The following is a 23,031-nucleotide window of genomic DNA, read 5'->3' on the forward strand; positions in this document are numbered from 1 at the left end:
CTGGGGTTGAAAAAAAATTAATGCATTGAGGACTTCCCCAGTAGCTCAGTGCTTAAGAATCCACCTGCCAATGCAGGGGACACGGGTTCAAGCCCTGGTCCAGGGAGATCCCACATGCCGCAGAGCAACTAAGCCCGCGCTCTAGAGCCAGCACTCTAGAGCCAGCTAGCCACAACTACTGAGCCCGCGTGCTGCAACTACTGAAGCCTACGTGCCTAGAGCCCATGCTCCACAACAAGAGAAGCCACTGCAATGAGAAGCCCGCGCACTGCAACAAAGATGCAATGCAGCCAAAAATAAAAATTAAAAAAAAAAAAATTAACGCATTGAGCCCTAAGCTTTTTTTTTAAATTCTATGCATTATCTTGGTAGAAAATTGCATTAGAATGTAACAATTCCAAATAAGCCTGAAATGTCTTTTATTCAAATAACATAATAAGGGGATATAAAGTATGTAGTTCAATGCCAGATTTGATCCCAAGAACCTTTCTCCAGTGACTTGTGGGAAAAAAATCAGTGAGAACACTGGAATTGTAAGCCAAGAAGGGTTACATGCTTCATGTAGTTGTTGTGGTAATGAGATCATGCATACTTATTCATTCATTCTGGAAATATTTATTGACTACCAACTTTGTGCCAGACACTTTCTAGGCTTTGGGATGATAGAGCAATAAATATATCTGGAAAGAGGGTGATTAAAGATTAATGAAATGACTCTACCCAAGATATAGACAGGATTAAGAGAAACTAACAAAGGAATGTGAAGCACTCAGGTACTAGCAACAGTGAGATTTCATTACTACCTCTAGGTCTGAAGGGGCAAAGGGAGAGAGTAGTACCTAGACCTGGGAGATTGATAGCTATGGGAGAGGTCCACCTCATAGGAGCTGTGGCATCAGTAGTAGAAATGACATACCCATCACCAAACTGCAGCCCAGCAGGGAAAGGGCAAGGGGAATAAAAATTGTACTTCTCTCTCTCTCCTACCCTCTGATCTCTTGCTGGCCCCTCCCGTTGGCTGAACCTAACCAGAAGCCAGAGTGATGGGAACCTGGTTGAAACAGTCCATAGAGGTTGGCCTTCTGGGCCACAGCACAGGAAAATGACGATGTGATCTAGAGAGGCAAACAGAAAATGAAAATTTCTGTCTTTATAAGGCTTATATTCTGGAATATAATAATGCACCTAACACTGAACCTAGCATAGATTGAGTATTCAATAAATATTAGCTATTGGTGGTATTGTTTACAGCAATAACATTATGGAAATAAGCTTTTTAAGGCTTTTCTAACAAATAAATTTCCAGTTTTACTTTGATTGTACATCTAGTGGAAGGGTATTTTTCCTTAATCATTCCCTAATTTTTTTTAATGTGGTAAAAAATGTATAACATAAAAAGTACCATCTTAACCATTTTTAAGTGTACACTTCAGTAGTGTTAAGAATATTCACATGTTGTAAGCTAAAATTTTAAATACCTAAGAAGCAGATGTCTTTGGAAAGATATCATTTTTATTGGGGAATTAATGTTATCTCAGAATTTTCTTTTTGGGGAAATCTAAAGCATTCCTTTTCCCAAATCTGACCTAAATCATGGCCCATGACAAGTGACTCTTCTGAGGCCAGATCAAACCTATTAGATGGAGCTGACAGAAACATGATTTTTCCTGTGCTGGGAGGAAGTGTGCAGGGTAGGTCCTGTAGTCAGTCTCCCATACCATTCATATGAGAGCTCAGACAATAAAAATCTTGAATATAATATTTAACCCAAATCATTACAGACACTGGAATCATTTTTAAATGATTTAATTACATTTGTTAGACTTTTATTATTAGTTGTAAGGTGAACTAATATATTTTATAAAGATTTTCAAGAGCAATAATTAAAATAATTTTTCTGGCTTGCCTTTATTTAACTAAAACATTGGTTAATAAAATACTATAGTTCTCAAACATCAGAACTTCAGTAAATGATCAACATGCTGGTTTTTCATAATTGTCATTCATAAAATCATATTGCATGGTATTTTTTTAAAGACTGTCAAATCACTTTACATATATTAAGAAAATTCACATTGAGTGAGAGACAGTAGTGGCAAATATAAGTGATAGTTCTTCAAAAGGAAAGCAGGGCACCAAGAAAGACATCTAATTAAGTCATTACTTAAGTCAAATGAAAGCCTCTTTGGTGTAAATATATCTGTTTGTGACTTTTATAACATTTTCCCAAAATGAATAAGACTGTAAGATTTTCCTTTTATGGTTTGTTTCAAAAACTGTCACATCTCCTGCAGACTTTTCCTTTGCAGCAGTAAAGTAAATCGACTCTTTCTTGCATGTTTGTTTTTCCAGCCGACTCAGACAGTAATGCCAGGGCAAGTCATGCGGGTTACAACAGGTGCTCCAATCCCCTGTGGTGCTGATGCAGTAGTACAAGTGGAAGATACTGAACTGATCAGGGAATCTGATGATGTATGTCATTACCAGGTCTTATGGCTCCATTCCTATGGCAGTATTATAAGTCATGCCTATTTTCTGCAATGTTTATGAGATTAGCCCAATTTTTTTGGTTATGTTAGAACCTTACATTGTAGTGTATAGTAAATAAGGAACTGCCTTAGGCTTGAAAACCTTTTGTTATAGGAGATGTTTTTATGATCATTACTGTGATTACAGCAGAATTTGAGCCACATTTGAGCCAAGAAATTTCACATGCAAGCAAGGAAAGAAACTACCTCAAGATAGAAGAGCAGATATATTAACTGTTGACTTACCATCTAGCTGAGAAACTTGTTCATCAAGACTAGCTTCTGATAAAGTGTGAAGGAGATTTTAATAGAGAAGAATTTAACAAAGAACACTTGGGCAAGTTCTTGAATATTTCACTAAGCCAAGCATTTAAACCAAATGACCCTTTCAGCTCTGGTTTTCTATAATTCAGGAAAATCTGTGCCGCCAAATTACAGTCTGGAAACATTAAATTTATGTCAGTTCCCCCTCTATTGCCTAAAATAAAGGACTCTGTTCTAAGTAGGCCTTTATCTCACTGAAACTAGTGGCAATTATTGAAACCAGAGGATCAGTCACTAATAAAAGAATAATTTCAACTGAGGTTTTAATGACTGGCTATCTTACTTGTTTTGAGAAGTTTAAGATATCTTATATTTTTAAAGTTAGAATTAATAACAAATATATATTCCCCTCGGCTGGGTATATAGTAAAATTTGGCCATGCTGAGACACACCCTCTTTTCTTGATTTGGGGATTTTCTCTTTAATCACCTTCCCACAAGTAAGGCTTATAAAATTCAACTCTTGGCACACAGATCACATTGCCCTGCTGTTAAAACTGTGCAACAGATTTATTGGCATCAGTGAAGCCAGCAGAGCATTGAAATCCAGAACACATGCCTCCACAGACTCTGACAGATGACAAGACACAGTTCCAGTGTCACAATGTTATTCACAGTCCATAAATGTAAAAATGATGGTCACCATTAATTTATAGAAATCTACTACCAGATAAACTATAAGTCCTTCACTGAAATTTCTGCAGGTATTTCAGAAATACCTGCAGGTATATATGCAAGGAACCTTGGCATAGTATTGAACCCATGATTTAGAAGAGACAGGTTATCTCCACGCACATTCACTGTATCTATTAGGGTAGCCATCTTTTTTTTTTTTTTTTCCTTAAGAATGCTGCTTACAAAGTAAGAGTCAGTATTTGAATTGGTACATTTTTTAAAAGCATGAGAATCAGTGAAAATGTTTGTTTGTTTATTTATTCATTCATTCCTTGACATCAAACCTGATTTTTCAGGAACCTGTGGTAGAAATTCATCATGTTCAAAGAGTTTAGCAAAGGCTTTTCTGTTCCTCTCTATTTTTATATATTCTGGGCCTATCTGATGATGAAAGCGTCTGAGTAGCTAAATTCTATTGATCAAAATTCAGTTAGATTGTTCTGTTTGAAATTACATGATTTGCTCTTATTATAGGGCACTGAGGAGCTTGAAGTACGAATTCTGGTGCAAGCTCGGCCAGGCCAAGATATCAGGTAAGTTCATAACATATAGAATGTATAGCCAACTTTTGTTTCTGCCATGATCATGAACTCAGGAGAGCATGGCTATTATAAATTCACAGCTCAGTCAGTTAACCATTAGCTTTCAGGGCTTTTAACAAGTAGCAAAATTAATTTTCTGAATTCTATATCCCATGTCTGCCCTCCCTACTTTTTTGTAAAGTTGGTAAAGGCAAATGAAATATTCAAAAGCAACATGAGAAGGAGGCAAAGTCATGAGCCTACATAATCCACAGTTAATCCTCCTCCTAGATAATCCAGAATTACCCATCCCTACCCCTTGGTAATCCAGAATTTGATATTAACACAGATACTTTCAGAGTTGAGTATTTATATAATTAGCTGAAAGCCCCTCCTCTATTGACTGCCAATAATAATGGAATAATGTATTACTGTTTATATACAAAGATGAGACTACTGTCTTACCATAAGTAGTGTATATATGTCAAATGATTTTTCTTACAATTGAATATGTTTGCCCTGATTCTATTAATGCTAATTTGCTCAACATTTTGTAACAAAGCTACACTTCTCCAGTTCCTATGGCAGCAGGCCAAGGTTAATGGACCTCTACAGCCACAGAACTGGACCAACCTAAGTGGTCTAAATGGAAATTATCTCCATGACTGTAACCTCATTAGCATTATTCTCCTAACCACAAAGCTAACAAGCTATGGACATGGCATTAGATATTTTCATGTAAATGCTTGCCTTACATCAAAGGAAGATTGCAATTGGTGTTTTGGACTGTAATGTGATACAAAACAATTTATAAAATAATTTTCAAACATGAAGTAACATATTCCTGTTTAACAGCAATAGATACAAATCTATTTCTGTCTTCTGTTATGTGATTTAATTTTTTTAATTAAAAAAGCATAGGGTTTTTAGAATCTCTTTGTTTTAGTATTCTGTTCCTGCCTCATCTCTTGACTTTTTCCCCCTTGAGTGTCGTCCTTCTTTAACACTAAAGTTTCCTCTGAGTTGAGAAAATATTGTTCTTAGTCTTACTGTTTATGGTTCTGCTTTGACTTTCAGACCCATTGGCCATGACATTAAAAGAGGGGAATGCGTTTTGGCCAAAGGAACCCACATGGGCCCCTCAGAGATTGGTCTTCTGGCAACTGTAGGTGTCACAGAGGTTGAAGTTAATAAGTTTCCAGTGGTTGCAGTCATGTCAACAGGGAATGAGGTAAGGAAAAAAAGGGGGGGGGGTGTGACAGCAGGGGAAAGGTCGTGGGTAGTGGGGCTTTCAGATGAAAGCATTTCTGACATTCTGTGTTCTGTGTTATAAATAGAACATTAAGGATTATAGATCTTACCACATTTCTATAACAAGGAAATAATAAATTGGCCTCAGGATAGTTCAAGTACAGAAAATGAAAAGGAAGAACTAGAAATTACATATTAAGAAATGTTCCCTTCCATTTACTAAAATGAAATATTACAACCAATGGCCTTCTACACACTCAGTACATATAAACAAAGAATGTTGACTGCTAGCTGTAGATATTCAACTGTGCAAACCCAGTACTTAGTCTGTTGGGACAATCAATTGTGCATACCCTGCTGCAGAGATGATGGACCACCTCTGTGTGGGAAATAATTCAATGAACTGGGACACCATGGCTAGCCCCTTTTCTTGCTAAACATTCCAGGTGATCTTTAATCACCAGGAAGGATTTGAAAATCAGGGGGGTTTTTTTCCTCTAAAGATAGCATCTCTAGTAGCATGCTATTCAGAATGTGTCAAAATGTCATTTCAGCCCTGATTTAGGAAGGGGAATTTAGTCAGTCTTTTTATGAGAACTTTTGAAAAACTTCCTGTCCCCTGTTTGCTTAGGTTATACAAAACTTCAATTGGAAGCTCTAAGGTCAAACTGGGAATATTGAAAAGTGAATCTGCTGGAAATTCAAAGCCTAAAAGCCGGATCAAACTATTGAGATTTTTTAAAGTAATTCCTTTAGATCTTATACTATTTTTAAACAGATTAACAGGATTTCATTTTTTTTTCTCTTTTAACCTCTAACTTTGTTCTGAAAATAAGCCATTTGCTACCATTATTTTTAATTTCCTAGAGTCTTGGAGATGGACGTTTTCAAGGGTCTATTACCCTTATAGTTCTTTTGGAAAGGGCAAAAGAAAAGAATGTTTTGTTTTGCTAATGGAGAGGTAAATCAGAATTCTAGATTTGCTTACTTCCCAGTATAGGTGTACTAGTCATTCCCAAAAACTATTGACTGACCCAAAATAAACATTCTTTTTAATTGATCTACAAAGTGATGATTCTAATATCCCTAGGACGAACTGACACTATGTTTAGCATCAGAAAGAAATTTCTGTTAAACTGGTTGACTTAATGATCTATTCTTATTTGAGATTTATTTATATGCTTGTGCATCTAAGTGACTTCATGGGGTTTAGGAAAGCTAAGTAGAATGAGCAAACAAATAGACAACTAGTTATTAGGCAACTTTGTTTAAGCTACATTTATTGTGTTCTTCCTAATGACTTTGTAGGTCTGGATTAATAGTCTCAGTTATCCCCCAGAGTACATTGGTAGTATTTTTTAAGCTATCTTTTATACCCTTTATTAAAACTATTTACTAGTAGTAGGAAAAAGTGACAGGGTGAGAATAGAGATGGTACATACATGATAGAATCTAAAGAAGATTTTGTAGTCCTAGTTCCCTGCCCCCATAGATTTTATTGTCCTTAGAGAAGCTTTGACAGATTCCCCTACGTTTTCTGGCCTGCTGTACTTAACATGGTTTTCATGTAGTTTGACATTCCTCCCTACTCCCATCCAAAGTTAGCTATTATTGTGACTCTCTATCACCATATAGTTTAGTTCAACAAATGTTTGTTGAATACCTCTATGCCAGACCCTATACTGGAAACTAGAGATAAAAGTGATAAATAGGGCTTCCCTGGTGGCGCAGTGGTTGAGAATCTGCCTGCCAATGCAGGGGACACGGGTTCGAGCCCTGGTCTGGGAAAATCCCACATGCCGCGGAGCAACTAGGCCCGTGAGCCACAATTGCTGAGCCTGTGCTCCGCAACAAGAGAGGCCGTGATAGTGAGAGGCCCGCGCACCACGATGAAGAGTGGCCCCCACTTGCTGCAACTAGAGAAAGCCCTCGCACAGAAACGAAGACCCAACACAGCCATAAATAAATAAATAAATAGAGAGAGAGAGAGAGAGAGATAAATAAATGATAAATAATGCATAGTATCTCTCCTGAGGCTTGAGATCCTCAGATAGCCAGAAAATAATAAGGAAAAAAAAGTATTCATTTATTTCAGAGAGGCCAAAAGAAATTACGTTTGTCTATGAATGTGACAAGTCTATAATTTTTCAGTCACAGCACAAGCTCCCCTTAAGTATTAGTTCTGATTTCCCCTGATATGTATGGCTTCACATACGCCACCTCTTGAATCCAGTGTGGTATATTGGTAAGCAGAACAGTAGCCTTAGCCAACCCAAAGAATGCCATACAAGATGTCTATGTATACTGTATTTAAAGCCTGCTCTGTATTTTGTGACTGCATGATCTTATTCAGGATGAAGGAATTCTTTTAGAATTGGGAAGCTAGAGTTGTAAACAATAACTAACACAGACCAGCTGTTGTAGACACTTGTTGATTTCCACAAACTATGCAGGTTAAAATTTAGGTAATACCATTCAATAATTACTTAATTGTGGTCGTACATTTCCAACCTCATGCATTTGTTCAATATATACTTATTAAGCATCTGTTACACGCTGGAATGCTCACCAGAGGTTCTCTTAACTAAACATCAGACTTAACAAGATATGAATATACTGTACCTTGAACCAGTTTACTTAGAAAGATATTGAACAGGAAACTCAGCATCCAGCAGGGGAGCATCATGCTTTCTTCAGTGGGACCAGTCATCTTAGCAGTTCACACAGCCATCCAACAGCTGTTCTCTTTGTTCTTCAAGTGACATTTAGGTGCAAGGGAACAAGAATTCTACTAGGAGAGAATGGGAGCCAGCAACTTAGAAGCACCATGTCCTACATAGGAATCAGTATTTCTTATAACAATCTTAGGCAACTTCCAGAGTCCCTACAAGGGAAATGCCCAGCTTCAAGTGTCACCACATTCGTGGAAGCCCAAAGCTTGGCTTTCCACTAGGGATTTATAGTTCATTTGTAATTTCTTCCATTCCATATGCAAGTTACTAATCAGAGACCATTTTACCATAAGAAGTGTTGTCTACTAACAAGCTGACATTTTTCTGTATCAAATTTCCAGAGGAACTGAGCTAGAAAGTTAACCCAAGTTCAAATTTGTCCTTAGAGATGGAGAAAGGGTTTTATTAAGGCTTTACCCTCACATTAAAAGAATGCACTGTCTGCAGAAAATTCGAAAACAGTAATAAAACTAACTACAAGTCATTCTGTTCTTTATTATCACCATGCACTGCCAATTCTAAACAATGTCAGTGATAAATACTCCTTTCCACTGAGGCAGTCTTCTCTCACAACCCCTCCCCTTTTAGTATGCTACCATACTGATGTCAGGCAGTGTTCTGACTGCTGGAGATGCAGCAGCAAGCAGGACAGACAAAGCCCCTGCTCTTACAGAATTTATATTCTGATGGGGGCGGTGGGGCAGGTAGTCAATAAACAAACATATAGTGGTAAATGATATGAATTTTTAAAAAGCCGAGTAAGATAATAAAGAATGCTAGCAGAAGAGGTATATGCCAGGTATTATCTATTGAAACTTATTCCACATCAGCCCTTTTGTTCTCTCCCCTATACAATAAAGCTGGAAGCCTGAAAACAGTTTCCCAGATTCTCTTTCCAGCTGTGGTCCAGTTAGGTTTTGCCATTGAGATGCATTAACATGGTATTAGAAGGTGGAAAGAAGGTAGCAGGAGTATATCTCCTCAACTCAGTAACATCACTTTCCTCCAACAGCCTTGGGGACGATGGTGACTGCAGTTACTGATCTTTAGTAATACACGTTTCTTCTTTTGTTTCTCCAACTCTGCCAACACATTTGTAACCAATCCCATGCATTAAATCCTCTCTTCTCCCACCCCCTCCATTTTAAATACCTAGAGGAGTTTTGGTTTTCTCATCCCGGACCTGACTGGTAGACAGGTAGAGTCCTCTGTTTCACAAAGGCTAATCAGGCCACACTGTTGAGGGGAAATTAGAGTGGAAATCTGAAGGCATGGAGGGTCTATGCCACGTGAGCGGAACTGTGTTCCAAGCAGAGGGGACAACAAACACTAAAGCCCTGGAGTACATGCTTATCAAGTTTGAGGAACAGCAAGGAGGCCAATGTGGCTGAAGTATAGAGGGAAAGGAGAAAAGTAAAAGGAGATGAGGTTGGAGAAGTAACAGAAACAAGATCATTTTATTCTAAATGGACAGTTCTGAGGAAGCGAAACATAGCATGGAATATAAAATGTCTTAAATTTTTAAATGATCACTCTGGCTTCTATATGTATGGCTTGGCGTATGGGAGAGAAAAAGTGAAAAGCCGGGAGGCCAGTTAAAAGGATATGCAGTGGTTACTGTCTGTACCTCTTTGAAGCTTGTATTGTTTGTTCACTACTGTATTACCAATGCTGATAAAATTGCCTGACACACACACACACACACACACAAAAAATAAAATTAAATTTAAAAATTAAAATAAATTTTAAAATTTTAAAAAGAAAAGGATATGCAATACTCCAGCAGGAGATTTGGACCAGAATGGTAGTGGAGATGGTGAGAAGTAGTCAGATCCAGGATACATTTTGAAGGTAAAATCAACAAACAGGATTTGCCAGTGAATTCAAGGTAGAAGATAAGAGAAAGTGAAAAGTCAAGATGAACTCCATTCCATAAAATATATTGTTTCCCTTGAAACTGTAGATGGTGACTTACAGGTCTTTAAACTGGACATCAGTCAGCCAGCTGCCATTAGCTTCAGGAAGTCAAGATTGTATGCTTGTTATCTAGTTACCCAAAGTACTAGCAATAAATATTCCTTCCATAGATGGTAAGTTTTCTTCTAGTTTCAGTAACCTTCTGCCATATTCCATAACTCATTCATTCATTTCTATTCATTCTCATTCTTTCTACCCCCTCCTCCCCTGTCTCTCCCTCTCTCCCTTCCTCTCTCTCTCTCTCTCTCTCTCACTCACACACACACACACATACACAGAACTAAGTGTATTTATCTCCACTATGCCTCTGCTTATTTTATTCTATCTTTTGTAAATCTCTTGGCCACTCTCAATAACAGATGTCTGTACAAACAAGTTTAAACTTTAGATATATAAAGTCTGTCTAAAATTTCCATATACTGTTCTTTGGGAGCTGCCACAAGCAGCTGTTATTATAAAAGTAGAATCTTTAAGATCTTTGTCCCCACTAATAAGAGAAGGAATAAGAAGGTGAGTGTCTACTATGACCAGTACCGCTATGTGCTTTATGATTAAAGCAACACTATGAGGTTAATATAATTATCCTTCTTTTTACATAAGAGAAAATTGAAGCTCAAAAACAAAGCAACTTACCCAACATTATATATGTTGTGTAAGTGATGAAGCCTGGTTTCACACCTAAATCTTTTGGCTGTAATGACTTTTTTCCACTATTCCACAATGCTTCCCACTTCCTTAAATTTCATTTCCCCAGCTTTTTAATGGCAATCTCTGAAACCTATCAGGTTAGATAGTCCATTACTTTCTTCTAGCCACCCTATACTTCTTGTCCAGATTAAGGACTATGACTTACCGCTTTAAAGTTGCCCTCACTAACACTTCAGATAGCTTCACTCCTTTAATCTATTCCTTTGCTTACTGTGGTAATACCCACAGTGAATGACTCCATTCTCCACTTTCTCCATTTTTGCTCCCAAGCAGAAAAACATTACTGAAAAAATTCATAGAACTATGATTACCTGAACAACTACGAATTACTGCCATTTAATGGCAACCTGGCACTTAAAGTTGTTCAGTAATTCTGATGTAACTGTCTTGTTGATTTTCTAGTACATTCTTCCAGTTCCAATATGATAGTTCATTCATACACTCTATACCCTCTTTAAACCTCAGTAGCAGCCCTACTTTGTACTCTTGGCAGATGACCTAACCACCTTTATGGGAAAAAAGTGAAGGTAAAAAATAAATATATTTGTCAAACTGAACTAGATGAGATCTCCCTCTTCTTCCCATCTCATTACCTCGAAAATTTCCCCATTCCTTTAGCTATCCTCCTTTCTTCCAATCTAAAAGGAAAAGGTACTTCTTTCTAAGAACAATTCCTCTACTTCTACCTTTAGACCCACTTTTTCTCACCTTCCTCGGAACTTTGATTTCTAAATTACTTCCTATGTCTTCTGTGTTCTCTGATTATTTTCTCTCTAGTGGCTCCTCCTCCTTCCACATCCAAATAGACAAAGATTACTGCTATCAGAAGAGAACCTATATTTAAACACCTTCTTGCCTCCTTGAGCTACTGCATATTCACCTCCTATCCACTACCAGCTTTGTTGAAAGAGAGGTCTGCACATGCTGCCTTTCCTTCCTCACTCTGCACTTTCTCCTCAAACTCCCGAATCTCATTATTGCCCCCCATTAGTACAGAAACTGCTTTCCTGAGTATACTAATCATCTCCTAACCTCTAAAACCTGCTCTGATATTTATCTTCCTTAACCTGTCTATATCATTTGATATCAGTGGCATTCCTCACCCACCACCTTGAAACTGTCTCTTTCCTGGTGTTCCATGATTGTTCTCTCTTGATGCCCTGCCAACTACTACTTTTTTTCCTCATCGTTCCTTATCTTGATCCCATTCCCTAATTGGAATATTCCCCTAGGATGCTGTTCTCTGCTGTGTCTTCCACTCCCTCTTAATTCTCCCTTAGAGTTTTCTTCTCATGTCAAATATATGCAGGCAACTTCCCATATCTGTAGCCCTAAACTTAACCTCTTTTGTAATTTCAAGCCTTCATTTACAACTTCCTCTGGATATTTCCACCTGATGTTCCACCATTACCTAATCTCACTCACCATCTTTCCCTTCCTACCATAAAGAGTGGAATACTTCCTTCCTGACTTGCCTCTTTTTTAAAGGCATCACTATTCCCTGAAACTGTTATTGCCAAGGTCATCAGTGACATTTAATTTTTTTTTCATTTTTAATTACAATAGAATACACATAACAAAAAATTTATCATCTTAACTATTTTTAAGTGTATACTTCAGTAGTTTTAAGTACATTCACATTGTTGTGCAACCAATCTCCAGAACAGTTTTTATCTTGCAAAACTGAAATTTTAAACACAGCTCCCCATTTCCTCCCTCCCACAGCCCGTGGCAACCACTATTCTACTTTCTATCTATATGAATTTGGTTACTCTCAGTACCTCATATGAGTGTCATCATATAGAATTTGTCTTTTTGTGTCTGCCTTATTTCACTTAGCAAAATATCCTCAAGTTTCAACCATGTTGTAGCATGCGTCAGAATTTTCTTCCTTTATAAGGTTTCTTAAAGGAGGTGAGTCTTGAGCCTTCAGTATAGTTTTTTTTTTTTAAATAACCCGTTAACTTTAATTAATTAATTTATTTATTTATTTATTTATTTTTGGCTGTGTTGGGTCTTCGTTTCTGTGCGAGGGCTTTCTCCAGTTGCGGCAAGCGGGGGCCACTCTTCTTCGCAGCGCGCGGGCCTCTCACTATTGTGGCCTCTCTTGTTGCGGAGCACAGGCTCCAGATGCGCAGGCTCAGTAGTTGTGGCTCACGGGCCTAGTTGCTCCGCAGCATGTGGAATCTTCCCAGACCAGGGCTCGAACCTGTGTCCCCTGCATTAGCAGGCAGATTCTCAACCACTGTGCCACCAGGGAAGCCCCAGTACAGTTTTTAACAATGTAAAAAATGACCATGGATTGGCAGACTGGGAGACAGTGCTGAGTATAGTTGAGGAGAAGAAAGCCATAAGATTGGTGTTTGAGAAAGATCATTTTCAGTAGATGTGTGCTCCTGAGCAACAGAAATGTCAAAACCCCCGTACAAAGACCACCAGAGCCCTGGGTATGACTCATTAGAATTTGTAATCTAGGCAAGTTGCTGGAACTGGACAGTCAGTAGCCTTATCTTTGGAACATATGAATCTATGTGGAGTTACTATTAAATCACTTTGTTCATGGTCTTAGAACATGTGGTTCTGAATGAGCTGGTGTTAAAAAACAATTTCAGCTAAGACAGTTTGTGCTCTGTATTATGGTTTGGCACAATTTATCTGTATTAAAAGTCATAGCACACTTTTGCAAGTTCTGATTTCAATTTCATTTCTCAGTGCCCCCACTTCTGGTTACTTTCAGCCTAAATTAGCTCCTTATCTTTGAGATGTGATCAATCCAGATTGGTACCACTTTTTGATGGGCTATGATTGTGTATTAGGTTTTCTGAGGTAGTTTTTTTGATCTCTACATGCACCATGCCTTTGTGCACTCTTTATTTCATGATAATTTGTTGAACCATATAGCTTACAGCAAATGTGCAGCAACATTTAAGGCTCTAGAGTTTATATATTCGGCCACTGCCATACAGACAAACATTAGGACAAATATATTACCAAAGTTTGCAAGGTACTTCAAAGCCATGATTCTAGACTTCCAAACCTGTACATGAAAATATGTCAAATATTTTAGCATTGTTCCCTTTACAAGAAGAAAGGAGCAAATCTTTGTATTATGTAGTAGCCATCCAGTAAACTCAAAAATTGCTTAAAATGTATAAAAGACAACAGATTTATTCCAAATTTGGGAAAGGCAAAACCAAGAAGAGTTGTCAGAAGAAACAAGATATTAATGTCATAAATAAAGACAATAAATATTTACAGACAATATTTTTAATCAACAATAAGTAACCATTATTTTTAGAAGCTTTTGATTAAAATGATTTAAGAATGTGCCACAAACCAGAGAGTTAACAGAATCTTTTTGGTTATAAAAAGGGACCTTTGGGGCTTCCCTGGTGGCGCAGTGGTTGAGAATCTGCCTGCCAATGCAGGGGACACGGGTTCGAGCCCTGGTCTGGGAAGATCCCACATGCCACGGAGCAACTAGGCCCGTGAGCCACAATTACTGAGCCTGCGCGTCTGGAGCCTGTGTTCCGCAACAAGAGAGGCCGTGATAGTGAGAGGCCCGCGCACCGCGATGAAGAGTGACCCCCACTTGCCGCAACTAAAGAAAGCCCTCACATAGAAACGAAGACCCAACAGAGCCATAAAAAAAAAAAAAAAAAAAAAAAAAAAAGGGACCTTTGTTATCTGGACACAAAGTAACTTAGCCATTTTTAACAAAAAGAAAACCCAAATTCTAGTAACAATTTACAATGAAAGATCCATACGCCTTTTTTCCTTATGAATAAGCCCACGTCATGTAGCCAACTTTGTCAATGTTTTTAATACATATTATTCTTCCTGTATATTCATTATTTGTAGTTATTACTGCCAAGCAATAAATCATTTCCCTTCAGACCTTCTATACTTTACTGAATAATACTCCTAAATTTATTTTTTACTGTCTTCCTTTATATTTTGGCACAATCAGTAATTTTTACTTTAAGAAAAATATTGTTCTGTTTTTTCCTAATAAATAAAACATAATCATTACCTTGCACAAGCATTCCTCTATCTTCATATATCCTTTCTACCCTGTTAATGATGGTTACTTTAACCTGTTAATGATGTACTTAATAAAAACACTGGTATATTTTTTTTTAACATCTTTATTGGAGTATAATTACTTTACAATGGTGTGTTAGTTTCTGCTGTATAACAAAGTGAATTAGCTATACATATACATATATCCCCATATCTCCTCCCTCTTGCGTCTCCCTCCACCCTCCCTATCCCACCCCTCTAGGTGGACACAAAGCACAGAGCTGATCTCCCTGTGCTATGCGGCTGCTTCCCACTAGCTATCTGGTTTACATTTGGTAGTGTATATATGTCCATGCCACTCTCTCACTTCTTCCTAGCTTACCCCTCCCCCTCCCCATGTCCTCAAGTCCATTCTCTACGTCAAGCACTGGTATATTAAACATTATAGTGCCCACATATCCAAGATTATTTATCAGTCAATCAAATTAATATTAGTTTAAGATCTTAGAGTTAACTAAGGATCTGGCAATTAAAATTTAATTTCTTATAAAGTCATGATTTAATAGAAGCATTATAAGAATTCATCTTGTAAGGGAGGAAAAATATTTTTTCCTCTACCTTTCTGATTTCTCAAGCTCTGAATTTTATTACCTCTGTAACAAAAGACAGATTAATAAGAGAAAAACGCAGCATTAATTTAATGTAAGTTTTATGTAACACGAGAGCCTTCATTTAAAAAAAATGAAGACCTGAAGAATCAGTTAAACCTGAGCATTTTTTTTTATTAGTTTTGATGAAGAATGGAAAGTCATGGAGAAATATGAAAGGACAGAAGTCATGAGGAAAGTGTAGTAAACTGGGGGAGACTTAGCAAGGCCTGTTCCTTCAGATTCCTCTCTCTGTCCCTTCACCTTCAGAGATAAGGATGCTCCTTTCCTCTGGGCATAGGGAGGGCACCTCTAACATAAGGGTTTTTTGACGTGCTTCAGGGGGAAGTCAGAAAGTCCTTCCTGCATGTACTATTTCTCAAATTCCTTCAGCTTAAAATATTCACTATGCCAAATGCCATACTTTGGGGTAGCGTGTCTTGAACCTCATCAGTCTCTTTTCACAGAGACATTCCATATCATCATCCCCATATTTAGATGCACACAATTTAGAAGGTTCAAATTAGGATTTTTTTAATAAGAAAATAGGGAATTCCCTGGCAGTCCAGTGGTTAGGACTCCACACTTCCACTTCCAGGGGCCCAGGTTTGATCCCTGGTCAGGGAACTAGGATCCCACAAGTCGTGTGGCACGGCCAAAAAAAAAAAAAAAACCTATTAAGATTTTTTATATATGTGTATGTATAACTGATTTACTTTGCTGTACAGCAGAAACTAACACAAGGTTGTAAATCAACTCTACTCCAATAAAAATTAATTTTAAAAAAATTTTAAAAAATAAGAGTCTTTAAGAATAGAACAAAAAAGAGCAAAGAGACCCAAGGCTTACATAACTAGAATATTATACTAGTATAACTTTCTTACATGGTGGTAAAGTTAGGAAAAAAAACACAGGACAGTTTTTAAACTAAAATTATTAAATCAGTCTAACATGTCCAGAATCATGATAATAGAAATAGAATATGAATTTTTTCTAATACAATTTGTAAACCTCTGTATTTATAAACCAAATTCTTAAAGACTCCTTAGATTATGTTTAAAAGCTCTGTATGTTCCTTTTTCTTTCTTACATCCAAGCAACCAAGGCAATTAATTTAACTCTCAATTAAAACTTTTTTCAGAGTTTAATTAAAAGCCATTTAGAATAAGACTATTCTCCATTAGAATTTATAATCTGACTTTTCTCACCTTTATTTGTGTTAGGTCTGTTTGTCTGGACTATCTGGGTATTTCTAAGGTGTGTCCATAATGATCAAAATTGATTTTTGATCAATTAATTATGTTTTCCAAAAGAAAGAGAAAGTAAGGATGTATAAGGAAGCTGTTTGCAATGGATATGGTAATAGTTACTGACCTATAAAATTCTAATACCTTCCCTTTGCAAAGAGGAGAAAAGTCTTAGATGCAGACAAACCCATTTCAATACATTAAAAAGAGAGAAAGTAAGGTATTACAACCAGTCTTAGGCCCTTTGACAATACCATCAAGACCATAGGATTAAATCTCTGAAGAACAGAAACAAAGAGGGAGGTCTCTTAAAATAACTAAGTGATTTCTCTTTAAGACAAATAAGACAGAGAATTTCCTCAATCCAGGGTTTAACAAACTTTTAAATATTTTGTATTTTTATTGAAATTTCATTTTGAAGCAGTACATAACAATAAAAGTGATAATCATTGAATATTCCGAATTGTATTCACCCTTTGTTCTAAAAGTGCTTTCAAGTGAATAATTGTCATGTCAAAAGTACTCCAAAATGACCACTGCAATTCCAAATTTTCCTTGATGAAACTATGTTTTCTAGAAAAATAAATGCAAGAAAGGTAAAACAGAAGCCAACTTATGCCAGGAGAAGTACAAGTTTATTATTAGATGAATCCATGAATTCATTAGCTAAAAGCCAGTCAACAGGGGAAATATCACTTATATATGTCTAAAGTCCTTAAAACTAAGGTTGAAAACGGAGCTGGAGGAATCAGACTCCCTGACTTCAGACTATACTAGAAAGCTACACTAATCAAGACAATATGGTACTGGCACGAAAACAGAAACATAGATCAATGGAACAAGCTAGAAAGCCCAGAGATAAACCCACGCAGCTATGGTCAACTAATCTATGACAAAGGAGGCAAGGATATACAATGGAGAAAAGACAGTCTCTTCAATAAGTGGTGCTGGGACAACTGGACAGCTACAGGTAAAAGAATGAAATTAGAACACTCCCTAACACCATACACAAAAAGAAACTCAAAATGGATTAGAGACCTAAATGTAAGACCGGACACTATAAAACTCTTAGAGGAAAACATAGGAAGAACACTCTTTGAAATAAATCACAGCAAGATCTTTTTTGATCCACGTCCTAGAGTAATGGAAATAAAAACAAAAATAAACAAATGGGACCTAATGAAACTTCAAAGCTTTTGCACAGCAAAGGAAACCATAAACAAGACGAAAAGGCAACCCTCAGAATGGGAGAAAATATTTGCAAACGAATCAACGGACAAAGGATTAAGCTCCAAAATATATAAACAACTCATGCAGCTCAATATTAAAAAAACAAACAACCCAATCCAAAAATGGGCAGAAGACCTAAATAGACATTTCTCCCAAGAAGACATACAGATGGCCAAGAAGCACATGAAAAGCTGCTCAACATCACTAATTATTAGAGAAATGCAAATCAAAACTACAATGAGGTATCACCTCACACCAGTTAGAATGAGCATCATCAGAAAATCTACTAACAACAAATGCTGGAGTGGGTGTGGAGAAAAGGGAACCCTCTTGCACTGTTGGTGGGAATATAAATTGATACAGCCACTATGGAGAACAGTATGGAGGTTCCTTAAAAGACTAAAAATAGAATTACCATATGACCCGGCAATCCCACTACTGGACATGTACCCAGAGAAAACCATAATTCAAAAAGACACATGCACCCCAATGTTCATTACAGCACTATTTACGGTAGCCAGGTCATGGAAGCAACCTAAATGCCCATCGACAGACGAATGGATAAAGAAGATGTGGTACATATATACAATGGAGTATTACTCAGCCATAAAAAGGAATGAAATTGGGTCATTTGTTGAGACGTGGATGGATCTAGAGACTGTCATACAGAGTGAAGTAAGTCAGAAAGAGAAAAACAAATATTGTATATTAACGCATGTATGTGGAACCTGGAAGAATGGTACAGATGAACTGGTTTGCAGGGCAGAATTTGAGACACAGATGTAGAGAACAAACATATGGACACCAAGGGGGGAAAGCGGCGGGGGGTGGGGGTGGGATGAATTGGGCGATTGGGATTGACATGTATACACTGATGTGTATAAAATTGATAACTAATAAGAACCTGCTGGGGCTTCCCTGGTGGCGCAGTGGTTGAGAATCTGCCTGCCAATGCGGGGGACACGGGTTCAAGCCCTGGTTTGGGAGGATCCTACATGTCACGGAGCAACTGGGCCCGTGAACCACAACTACTGAGCCTGTGCGTCTGGAACCTGTGCTCTGCAACAAGAGAGGCCACACAGTGAGAGGCCCGCGCACCGCGATGAAGAGTGGTCCCCACTCGCCGCAACTAGAGAAAGCCCTCGCACAGAAACAAAGACCCAACACAGCCAAAAATAAAATTAATTAATTAATTAATTTTTTTAAAAAAAGAACTGCTGTATAAAAAAATAAATTTAAAAATTTTTTTTAAAACAACAAAAAAACTAACGTTGAACCCTTGAGAGCTAACTCTAAAAGCCAGCAGGCCAGAATGGGGAGGTAGATCTCTCTGAAAGCCTGTTTCTCATACATAAACATAGAAAAGTTCTTACAGACACACAACAGTGTATCCAATTGACAAACAAAATGGTTAGTAGCAAATCAACACTTTAGCAAACCAACAGTAAGGAAAACAAAAATCCTTACAAATTCAGTCAGATAACCAAAAAGTCCTGGGAACCTTACTCTTAGAGCAGAAAAATTTTCCATCTACCCTTCTAGGTTCTTTGGCTGATCTAATAATTAAATTGACATAAGGCAGATTAACAGGAGAAAAATTTAATTTTGTGCATACAGGAATCCCATAAAAATATGAGACCCAAAGACAGTCAGGCAATTGAGGCTTGTATGTCAGTCTGAGCTAAGGAATGGGATAGGGCCTGGGGCTTCAAAGGGGAGAAAGGCAGTTCAGGAAGATGAGAAGAGCAGATGTTTAGTAATCAGATGTTTGCCCTACCATGCAGGTAAGTCTTTCATATAAAAAGTTATCTCTGGTAATAGCTCTCTTTCTGGGCCAGGCCTCCTATCTAAATTCTTTTAGGCAGTTAAGGGAGTAGTAAAAGTTTTTATTGAGTCTGCTGGGTCTTGATTGCCTTCAGCTCAAAGTAACGCATGTGCCAAATGGGCACATTTGGAGGTGGCATATTCTGCTCCCCTTCAAAACCAAAATAAATTTCAGCTAACTTTGGGAGCTCAACAAAAAAGTATCAGAGTTTAATGTAAGTGCTGGACTTACCATCATAAAGACTCCCCTGAGCAAAGAGGCTCAAAAGACCTCAGTGAAGTGCAATGTAACCAATATGAGAATAGTGGTGGCATGAGGTCTTGCCTAAGTGTTGGTAGGGACCTTCATGATCATCATTGTCCTAATACAGAGGCCACCAGGGAAGCCTGTTGATCATACAAAGCTGGATATATTAAAGTTTCTGAGCAAGGAAGAGCATCACCTTGAGAGTCTCAGTAGTGTCTCAAGAGGAGGAAGTTACAGAAGGATAGTTACAGGATTTTGAGGACTGGAATTGGTCATGAGGTGGTTTTAAGGTAGTTAGTAAGTACGGTCTAGGCAGAGACTGATCACATTTTGTAAAATAGGTGAGTTGCTGAAACAATTTCATTTTATCTTTGGAGCACGAGTCCATATGGAGTTACCGTGGTCTCTAATTGTCCATAATCTTATAGGAACATACAGGTCTGAACAAGCTTATGTTATAACAATTTGACTTAAGATAGTTTGTTACATAGCATAGTTTGGTACAGTTTACCTGTTATGCAAGTAATCGTACAGTTTTGCAAGTAGATGTGTCTATTTTATTTCTCAGAAGGAAAGAGTCTGTCGGCAAGATAGCCAATTATAAGGCTTTTGCAGAAATTCAGATATATTCAATGCCTGAAATTGGGGGATGGAGAGGGTTGATAAGAGAGTGAATGAAAATGTAGTGTCAAGGAGGAGATGGATTCCTGTGTATAAAGCAGCAAAACATTAAAAAAAAAAAAAAAGGAGATGGAGTAAGGATTAAGGATTGAAACCTTTGGGAAGATAGTGGACTACAAAGGAAAAAAATCAAAGGCTAAATGTTTGAAAGCTGGAAATACAGTGGCACCATTGACAATAACAGAAACAGGAAATTGAAATTTAGTATGTGGTAGATAAGAAAGTAACAAGGTATGAAGATAATGGGTTATGTTTTCGTTTTTTTGTTTGTTTTGGGTTATGTTTTATTTTACTTTATATTGTATTTTTCCTTTTATATTTTAACTAGAATAAGTTTCAGGCATCATTCCAGAGATGACTAGAAGTATAAGAAGCTGGAAGATAAGATTACATTTTTAAAGAGGAATATTGTGAATTTATTCTAGTATATGAAACCTTATAATCTTCCATTCGATTCTGTGTGTTTTCTTTGAAAATACTTAAAATGCACTGGAAATCCCATACCCTCACTTAACTAGCTATTATTTCATTATGTCAGTTTTACAGATAAACAACTGGTTCTCCAGTGATCGCTAATTGTTCTATTATTTCTGGAACTGTGTGCAGCAAAATAACAGAGAGGAACATGAATGGCAAAGAAACCACCCTAATAACGGGGAAATCTTATTACTCAGTTGGTGGTCAGTACCCTTTGTGAAAAAAATATTATATAACCGTTCAGTTTTCTTTCTGCAGCAACTTGTCTGATTAATGGAGTTTAAAAGCTGCAAGCCTTGGCCTTATAAAATTATAAGTTCAATAACTGTGTGTTAATTAAGATCAGAAAATTAATCTGTATTAGTACTGCAATAGCAATTTTCCAAGCTCTGCCAGTGACTAAGGATGAAAGTGGGCTGCAGTGTCACATGGGATCTGATTAAGTTAGATTAGTGCAGTATTTGAAGGGAAGTCTCCCAGGTGACAGTGAATAAGATGATCAAAGTTTTTCTGCAGATATTTTAAGGGGACAGTTGTTGGCAAAGCTACTACTTTTCCAACATAAAGCCAAAGGTCCAGCCACATGGTATCACTAATGAGTCAGAAGGAAGACTAAAGGGGCTTGAGGTCATTGTTTGGCAGAACTGAGATACAAAACCCTGGGTATTGGCCATATTAACAGCCTAAGCATCTGAAATGTGCAGGCTTGCCTTCAACCTCCTAAGATAATATTCCAGATTTTCTCACTTCAAAGATGCACTTTTTTTTTCATTTTGTAGTTTTCTGAAATCAAAGTACATCTTAAAATTGTGTAAATTAAATTTGCATGTTGTGTGTGTCTGTGTGTGTTAGGGACCTCCTACTCTTAAGTATTTTATAATCTAATAAATGTAAATCTGTGTTCACGTTATAAACTGATTCCATCCATACTAGCATCTAGGAGTAACAATATGAGAACAATTGGGGGGAATTAGGTGCTCTTTCAATATCATGTATCATAAAGAAAGGACAGAGAATTGTTTTTATTGTATATTTATCTATGTTAACTGAGTGTTCATTATCTCAGTCCTAACAACTGCCTTTCAAGGTAGTTTTATTACTATATATTATAAATGAGAAAATTATGGCATAATGTGTTTGGGCAACTTGAATTTGAACGTTATCTGAATAAGGTAGACTCTTGCTACTACGCTACACTGCCTCATTGGAACATCCTAACATAAAAAAATAAAATAAGCTTCTTATAATTTTCTTCATTGACATATAATAGTAGATATTAAATCTCTTAAGGGTAATTCAATTCAAAGTCATGGAATCATGGGTGTGTGCAGTTAAGTATTACTTGTTTAAGTTTGCTAATAGAGACAAGCTATCTGGCTCCCTCTCCTTCAAATAAGTTTAACTTCTTCGGTACTACTGATACCACTTCACAAAAGAGATCAAAGGCTTGAAAGAAAAGATAAATGATCATTCTCTTCAGACTTGAGAATATCATGTCACACAGTCTCTTCCTCAAATATTCTCAGTGAAGGACAGATTAGAAAATAATAGTGGGAGGAAAAAAGAAAGTTGTTCTTTTTTTTTTAATTTGACCCAGTAAACAACCAACCAGTAGAAAGGCAGCTATCTCCAGAGCACTATTTTGTCAAATTGGAGCCAAAGCTGGTGTGATATTTGGCCTGCTGTTTAGTCACCACTTAAATTTCTGCATGTTTTTTAATTCTGGAGGAATGTTTTCTCATCCTCCTATGCTTTCAATATTTATCAAAGATCCTTTGAGGGCTTCCCTGGTGGCGCAGTGGTTGAGAATCTGCCTGCCAATGCAGGGGACACGGGTTCGAGCCCTGGTCTGGGAAGGTCCCACATGCCGCGGAGCAACTGGGCCCGTGAGCCACAACTACTGAGCCTGTGCGTCTGGAGCCTATGCTCCGCAACAAGAG

At 37.4% G+C, this 23,031-nt stretch overlaps 1 protein-coding gene across 14 annotated transcripts in view; it reads left to right on the forward strand.

The window, feature by feature from the left end:
- The window catches only part of GPHN (gephyrin), a 633,631-nt gene that overhangs the window by 545,697 nt on the left and 64,903 nt on the right, over positions 1-23,031 (forward strand). For all 14 annotated transcript variants that reach the window (XM_036843405.1, XM_036843408.1, XM_036843402.1 and 11 more), the window contains 3 exons: positions 2,353-2,472; positions 4,001-4,059; positions 5,125-5,278. In XM_036843405.1, the coding sequence (XP_036699300.1) occupies positions 2,353-2,472; positions 4,001-4,059; positions 5,125-5,278 (333 nt within the window). The remainder of the gene's footprint in view (positions 1-2,352; positions 2,473-4,000; positions 4,060-5,124; positions 5,279-23,031) is intronic.

The sequence above is a fragment of the Balaenoptera musculus genome, chromosome 2 (assembly GCF_009873245.2).
Source record: "Balaenoptera musculus isolate JJ_BM4_2016_0621 chromosome 2, mBalMus1.pri.v3, whole genome shotgun sequence".
Classification (NCBI taxonomy): Eukaryota; Metazoa; Chordata; class Mammalia; order Artiodactyla; family Balaenopteridae; genus Balaenoptera; species Balaenoptera musculus.